General features: G+C 47.7%; 1 protein-coding gene across 1 annotated transcript; it reads right to left on the reverse strand.

The window, feature by feature from the left end:
• Positions 1 to 1,301: 1,301 nt before the first annotated feature.
• Positions 1,302 to 4,779, reverse strand: ZIC1 (Zic family member 1). Its single transcript, XM_057421774.1, has 3 exons — positions 3,615 to 4,779; positions 2,259 to 2,422; positions 1,302 to 1,715 (listed from the first exon to the last, which is right to left on the reverse strand). The coding sequence occupies exons 1-3, from the start codon at positions 4,588 to 4,590 to the stop codon at positions 1,518 to 1,520; spliced, it is 1,338 nt and encodes a 445-aa protein (XP_057277757.1). The 5' UTR covers positions 4,591 to 4,779; the 3' UTR covers positions 1,302 to 1,517.
• Between the last annotated feature and the right edge of the window lie 3,024 nt (positions 4,780 to 7,803).

The raw sequence follows: 7,803 nt of genomic DNA on the forward strand, positions 1-7,803 counted from the left end.
GAATGCAGCACTTCTCATGTAACAATTCCCCACATTAATATTTATGTAGCACATGCAATCTATTTCTGTTATTTTTATGGTTGTTATTCTATGTCTGCAAAGGTCATTTAAATTATACTGCGGCCGAAAATTTGTTTCATAAATTTTGATATAAATACTAATTACACACTATAGTAATGCCAGCAGGGATCCTTTCATTTATCACATTTATATCACCTTCGCTGCTTTAGTGATGACATAATGGAAAGCAGTGAAAAACTGAGACAGTTTTATTCTAATATCCTAAAGCTAGTTGGAGTTGCAGCAGGTTGACTTAGTGAATAAGAATTCCTACCACAATTCATGGGATTTAAGAATCTTTAATAAGGTACGAAATGTTACCAAACAGTTCTGTAAACTAAATTTTACATACCAATTCTTCTAGCCATAAATATTGAATATCTTGTAACATGTATAACCGGACCTTTACATGCGGATAAATATGGAAATTAGGATTTATATACATTATGTTCTTGTATTTGCCAAAAGCAACGGACAGATATAGTTTATATCTTTTTTTTTTTTTTTTTAATATCACTTTACATAAACAAATGTAACAGTTTGACACGCAGATCCAGGCTTTCACTATACGAATTTCTTGACAGGACGTGTAACAACATTTTACTGCACTACTTAGACTGGACTTTGGGACGAAATGTTGCACTTTATACAAAAAAGCACATTAATACCAATAATATTCTGTTAGATCGACGTTTAGACTGTAATAATACAAAGTAATTCACATTTTGGTACACATTTACTAGAACATTCTTGCCATTCAGTACAAATAGTTGAATTTCTACCTCTTCCCTCTGCCCCCCCCACCTCCGCCCCCCCTCCGCAGTTCCCGCCCGCCCGCCCCTCCCCCCACATATATGCAAAGACCACAAATCCACATATCCCCTTATTCAACTTGCGATATAACTATTTACAAAATCAAACAGTACATTTTTTTGTTGTTGTTTTGTTTCTGAAGCTAATAATTCTGTATTTACAAGAGGGGATGGGGGGGAAGGCCGCTGCCTGAGCAGACATGCAGTTGGAGATCTCTAATCAGTGGTTTCCAGTAAAGCCTTACACAGTTGGCATTTGCCCTGGTAACCTTGTCTTCTTAGGCATTCTACTAACCCCTTCGCCTATCAAGCCTTGGAACAGAGCAGAGCAGAACAGTCACCAAAAAAAAAAAAAAAAAAAGGAAAAGAAAAAAAAGAAGGAAGAGAGAAAGAAAAAAAGAGATAAAGATAAATAAAAAAGGGGAAGAAAGGAAGAATAAAAAAAAAAGAAAAATAAAAAATGAGTCTTCGTTTTATTCAGTCCTGGGTCTACAGGCAGCATTTTATTTTTGTTTGCTTGTTTAAATTCTGATTTCAAAATGTTCATTATTTTTGGAGTCTTTAAATAGGGTATTTGTTTGCTCGCTTGGGGCTTTTTTTGTTTTGTTTCGATTTGTGTTTTTTTTGTTGGTTTGTTTTAGCGTTTTAGACGTACCATTCGTTAAAATTTGATGTAAGCGTGCTGTGGCTGGACGTGTGGTGGACTGCGGAGGAGGAAGGGGATAAGGAGCTGGCGGTCTGGTTTTCTGTGGATGGAGACACGATGGTTGGAGGGGTGGAGGACTCGTAGCCTGAGCTGGCGGCGGGAGAAGGCTGGGACCCCTGCGAGGACGATTCATGGACCTGCAAGAGAAAACCCGGGCAGAAATAGAGAGCGGCGGAAGACGGAGGCCCTGTCGGCGGTTGCCAGGATGCCCTAGACAACGGGACCCAGGGTCGAGCTCCAGGCTCGGGCACCCCCCCGGGAGCTCTCCGCCGTTCCCGGTCCCGGGGCCGCCCCCCCGACCCCAGCCCCTGCCCCTGCCTGGAGAAGAAGACAAGCAGCGCCCACCGGCTGCCTCCTCGCAGAGCCCCCCTTCCCTCCCCGGATAAAACGTACCGACAAAAGGCCATGCCCGAGGGGCCAGGGCTGAGCGCGGCCGGCCGGGGGGCTGCGCGGTCCGGAGGGCCCTAGGAAGACGCCGGGGCTGGGCCCGGTCTCGGACAGGCCCGCATCAGCGGCCGCAACGGCCGGCCCTGGAGCGCTCTCCACCCGCAAACACCGGCCCGGGCTCTCCTGCCCGGGCTCTCTTGCCCGGGCTCTCTTGCCCGGCCTCCCTGCAGCCCTTTCCGCGGGCCAGGCCCAAGGCGGTGTCCGAGCCCTGCAGATCAGGATCCCTCATTTACCTTCATGTGCTTTCTGAGGGAGCTGGGGTGCGTGTAGGACTTGTCACACATTTTGCAGAGATAGGGCTTGTCGGAAGTGTGGACATGCATGTGCTTTTTGCGGTCGCTGCTGTTTGCAAAGCGCCTGTCACAGCCCTCGAATTCACACTTAAATGGTTTTTCACCTATTGCAGAGGGAAGGGGGAGGAAAAAAGGATCTGATTAAGCAGGGCCTGCCGGATCGCTCATTGTCCCCCTCACACGGCCGGACGGAAGCCCGGGGCTCCATTTCAAACACTTGCAACTTTCTAACTTCAACGAAGCTCAAAACCCTAAAGTCTCGGCTCTCTTCTGTGTCCTTTCCGCACCTCCGACCCCTGCTCAGCTCCCATTTCTGAGGAGTGGTGGGTATATTAACTAACTTTTTTTTTTTTCTTCAGAGGGAAGAATTTTATTTGCAGCCCCAGACGTGGGCACCTCTCCCTCCTCTCAATGCTCCAAACGAGACAGCAGGCGTGGTGGTATTTACACGCGATCCTCAGTGTTTAGTATCCGGTTTTATAGCTCATTCTCGTGATATTTTACGCTCCCACCCAGCCCAGCCCCCTCCCCCATATTTTTTTTTTTTTTAATTTCAATATTGAAAATTATCCGGCCGGGGAACACCATGCTAGAGCAGACCTACAAACCCCTGCAAAAACGCCCAGAAATGCGGCGCTGGCTGCCGGCACTCGGGGGTCGTAGCAGGGGGAGAGATTCTCTAGGTCAGGGGCTGCTGCATTTGCACCTCCCTCGGTGGGGAAAAGTTCTCAGGGAGCCCGGCGCCTGTCCCTACGCACAACAATAACACACTAAAGCACCGAGCTCGGTTTATTTAAAATCTCTCCTCGGAATTAAATATTTACCAAGCTCTGAATTGCAGAGAGGAGACGGATGAGCTGCCTGCAATATTTAGCACGATTTCTCATCATGCCACAGTCAAAAGTGCCGAACAACAATTAATTAAAACCCATAAATTTAAACAGGACAGGTTGCTACGATTCTCCCTCCCCCACACACCCACACACCCACCCCCCACTCCCCACCCCCAAACAATCCCAGCAGCAAATCCTGCCTTTCTTCCCCTCTGCCTCGTCGGCGGGGATAATTTTCTTTTTGTTGCTGCTGCTGGCGTGGCTATGATCGAGCTCGTTTTGCACGGGAGCTCCGAGTCTGCCTCTCCCGGAAAAATCGGTGTCCCTGGACCGTACCCCACTCTCCCTACCCGAGCCTTAGCCAAGCAGCTCCCCGGCCCCCCCCCCCCCCCGCCCCCGGCCCTGTCCCGGCGCTCGGCGCTTCCACTCGCAGAGAGAAAAGCTACAGAGAAGGTTACCGTACCTGTATGAGTTCTTTTGTGTATTTTGAGATTCTCTGATCTGGCAAACACTTTGCCACAGCCTGGGAAAGGGCAGGGAAAAGGTTTTTCACCTGTGTGGACTCTGATGTGATTTACAAGTTTATATTTGGCCTTGAAAGGTTTCCCTTCTCTTGGACACTCTTCCCAGAAACATATGTGATTTGACTGCTCGGGTCCTCCAACGTGCTCCACCGTGACATGAGTTACCAGCTCGTGCATCGTGCTGAAAGTTTTGTTGCAGGACTTTTTGGGGTTTGACAATTGCTCTGGCTCAATCCACTTACAGATGAGTTCCTGTTTGATGGGCTGCCGCATGTAACGAAAGAAGGCCCCTGCCCCGTGGTGGGCTGCCATGTTCATGTTCATGTGGCCGTAGCCGTGCAGCTGGGTCGAGGCATAGTGCTCGGAGCGGGGGCTGGTGACCTGGCCGTACTGATCGGGTCTGCCGTACATGTCTCCGGAGAAGCCCAGGCGCATCTGCCCGTTCACCACGTTAGGAGAAGCGTGGCTGGTGGCTTGCTCGTGCAGCCCCGGGAAAAGTATATGTCCCGCGGCATCAGTGTGTCCGTGGGGTCCGGCGAAGCTGCCGGCGGCGGAGGCGAAGAGGCTGTGTTGGGCGCTAGCGGCAGCCGCCTCTCCGAAGCCACGGTTGCGGAACAAAAAGTCCCGGGTGGAGTTGAAAGCGGCGCTGGAGTAGGAGCCAACGTGGGTCGGGTGGTGGTGGTGCCCCAGGGCCGCCGCCGCGTAGCCGGGCGCCTGTGAGGTGAAAGCGGTCTGGCCGGCCGAGGCCAGCTCGTGGGTGCTGGGGTTGATTTTGAAGGCGCCCATGCCGTCAGCAAAGGGGTTGATTCCCAGCCCCACTTCTCTGTCCGTGACATCGGCTGTGGAGTGGTGGCGAGAGGATCCGAAGGTAGTGACTCCTATGGCGGGATACTGCGGTCCAGCATCCAGAAGCATCTTCCCAGCGTCGATGCAGCAACCAAAAAAAAAGCACGCGCGCACACACACAACGCGGAGAGAAGCAGCAGCAGCAGCAGCGGCGAAAACACCCTCTTTGGAAAGTCAGCGACGATCACCACCAAAGCAACCACATCAAAAACACCCCCTTCGGCATCAGCGCAGGGGGAAGAAAAAAAAAAGGGGGGGGGGGGGGGGGGGGGAAGAAGAAAAAAAAAAAAAAAAGAGGCTGGTGCTGAAGGGGAGAAGAGATCTTCGCCGTTGCAAATAGTAATAATAAAATTGTGCCCAAAAAAATATTCACTGTCTCTCTGTTTTGACTTTTCAGGGAGGTTTAAGTGGGGAGGGGGGGTTGGGTGGGCTCAAAAATAAGCTGGCTGCAAATAACAATAACGGAGAGAGATCAACACGGGCAGCAAAAAATAAAAAAAATAAAAACAAAACAAAAAAGAAACTTCCTTCACTGATTTTTTTGGCTATAGGAATGTTGCAAAGTGGCCGAGAGATTGTTTCTCTCTCCTCTTCGAGCTTCCCCTCACTCTCCCGGTTTTTTTTTTCGGGGGGCCTTTTTTTTTTTTTTTTTTTCGCTTTGCAAAAAAAGGCGCAAATCATGCACAATATTGTCTTTTGCGGTTTATCTTCCTGGGGAGAAACTTTCACCTCCTCAGCCGGGCGGTGAACGCGAGACTGATAGCGGCAATCATTCCTGCAGATAAATGAATTGAAAAGACGACACCGTCCCCCCCCTTGATGAATGGGAGCCGGGGGCGGAGCGACGTGCGGGCGGACGTGGGCGCTCATTGGCAGCCGGCGGCTCCCCCTTCCCCGCGTAACTCCCCCCGTCCCCGCCAACGACGGGAGCGCGCGGCCGCCCCCCGCCGCTGATTGGCCCGTCCGCCTCATCAATCGCAGGTATTGTGAGCGCCCTGACATCCCGCCTGGCGAACGGGGCTGCGGAGCTCCAACTTTTTTTAATATATAAAGCCCTTTTTTTTTTTTCCCTCCACGAAAATATTTTCCAGCGCATCTTTTTGTGTGTATGTGTGCTAAGGAAAAAAAAAAAAAAAATCTTTGATTCTTATTAAGGTCATTTTCTCCCCCGGTCTCCCTCTCTCTGTCCCCTCTCTCTCCTGCACCCTGATAATGATGGTAATAATGATTTCTTGGTGATCCAGAGTTTTTAGGATCACTAAGCAACTTTTTAGCTTTTGAAAAGAGGAGCCCTATTGGGACTCGCTTCTTTTGAAGTTGTTTTCCGCTTGTTTATAACCGAAGCTCTCCGAGAGTAAGTGCTGGGTGCATTTGATTTTATTTTTAAACACCAGGCGTGATTTCTCTGGGTACTGACTCTATCCCTCCATCAGGTTTCTGAAATAAATCTTGTTTTCTGCACCCATCAAAACGCAGGTGGGTGAGAACTCTTAACTTTCTACTTTTGTTGTTGTTGTTTCGCCTCTTTTTTGTTATTTTCTTTCCCCTTTCTCTCTCGCTCTCCCTTTCTCTCACTCTCTTTTTACGGAGTCTCTTTCATTCAGGTAAAACTGTAAATTTCCCAAACCTACATTGTTTCTCCTACTGCTGCATGAAACTCTCGGATACTTCTTCTCTCTCTTTCTCTCTGTCTTTTGAAAAATTTATTTAAAATCCTCGATAGGAGCAATGTAAATTTTCTGACATTCAAACCTTTTCTAGTTCACAAATCAGTCACCCTTGTCACAGTTATTGAAATTCCTCAACTTGCCACACCAGGACGGTGGAAAAAGCAGGCGGTGTCTTTGTTGCTGACCAGGCTTTTGATCGCCAGAGAAAATTTACTTACCTTCAGATGAGTGAGCAGAAAAAGAAATAACACTCCCTTTGATTTAGTTAGAAAAATGCAGACATTTGGATTCAGTGCAAACATACAACACTTGGTTGTTTTCTAGATGCAACCCTCGATTAACCTGTCTTTCCCCAGCTCAAAGTCTATTGAAAAACTGCGGATAGTTCTTTTTTGTTCTCGCTACAAAGACCCATTGACTATATATTAAAATGATTGTTGAAAGGTATGAGTATGGTATTTAAAAGCAGGAATCCTTTGTGGCTTAATCAATTAAGTTAAGAAACATTTGTACAATATTTTAAACGATGCTCCGGCACTAAAAAAGAAAAAGAAAAAAAAAGAAAAAAGGAAAAGACAGGATCTCGTGAAACTTCAAAATGCAGACGTCTTTGTGTGCATATGTGCATATACACTTACGTCTGTAACCATGTGTGTGTGCACATGTATGAAACTGGTAAATTATTTATTTACTTAGTCGCCTACATATTCATTAGCTCTAATTATTTTCTAGTAACGAAAACACCAAAGGCTTGCTAAAAGTCGGACTCCATCCATTTCGCCTTTGTTCAGCCCTTCAGTTGCCTCCTTCGCAGCTCGGTCCGAGCCCCTCCAATTCCTAGTGCCAAACAAAGAAACTTTAAACTCATCCTCCCTAACGAAAGGCGCCTGTAAGGATCCGCCGCGCAGGTACTGGGGATGAAACCGGCAGCGCTGCGGGGCGAACCCTGCTCGGGTGAAACCTGCCTCATTTCGAGAGGGATAAAAATGGCCAATGCGCCCAGAGAACAAACAAACAATAACAAATAAACTTTGATGCGCCTTGAAGGAATGTCTCGCTGCGGTTTATCTACAAATGCTGTTTGCCTGTGCTCGGTGTATGGACCTCGCTTTCAAAGCAGATGTATTATGTAACTTCCCTTGACTCTTGGGAGGCTTTACAGGTTTATTTGGGCTTGGGATTTTTTTTAGAATAATGTAGGGCTGAATCCTTACATTTGTATTTATTCTGCCAAATCCATTCGAATGGATTGCAGTAGCTTATAGCAACAGGTATACTCGCCCCAGTAGTGCGCCTGGCTGTGGACATGGTCTTTAGGCAGGTGTTAGATGATTTTCTGTATTTGCTGCTAAAATTAAGAGAAGGACATAATTGTGAGCGTTATTGTGAAGTTCATCAGGGCTATGGTATTAGGAGGTCTAGAAAGTTAGGTAATCCAGGGCTAGGCTGCCTCCCAGTGCAAGGGAACCCAGTGATTATTCCAGGTCGGTGCAAAATATACGAGAAGGTATTTTTAGGAAGCGTATCTAAATATACAGTGTAAGAGTGAATGTAAAAAAAAAAAAAAAATGTTGTGGGTTGTAGAAGTTATCAAGTGGGATTTGCGGCGCGC

This window comes from Pezoporus wallicus, unplaced genomic scaffold (genome assembly GCF_028554395.1).
Source record: "Pezoporus wallicus isolate ANWC-B61680 ecotype Strahan unplaced genomic scaffold, APGP_CSIRO_Pwel_v1 scaffold_7402, whole genome shotgun sequence".
In the NCBI taxonomy this organism is placed as follows: domain Eukaryota; kingdom Metazoa; phylum Chordata; class Aves; order Psittaciformes; family Psittacidae; genus Pezoporus; species Pezoporus wallicus.

Coding starts and splice junctions, on each gene's coding strand:
- ZIC1 (XM_057421774.1), bottom strand. CDS start 4,590: ATGCTTCTGGATGCTGGACCGCAGTATCCCGCCATAGGAGTCACTACC. Junction 2,423..3,614: donor ACACAAAAGAACTCATACAG/GTACGGTAACCT, acceptor CCTCTGCAATAG/GTGAAAAACCATTTAAGTGT. Junction 1,716..2,258: donor CCCTCAGAAAGCACATGAAG/GTAAATGAGGGA, acceptor TTTCTCTTGCAG/GTCCATGAATCGTCCTCGCA.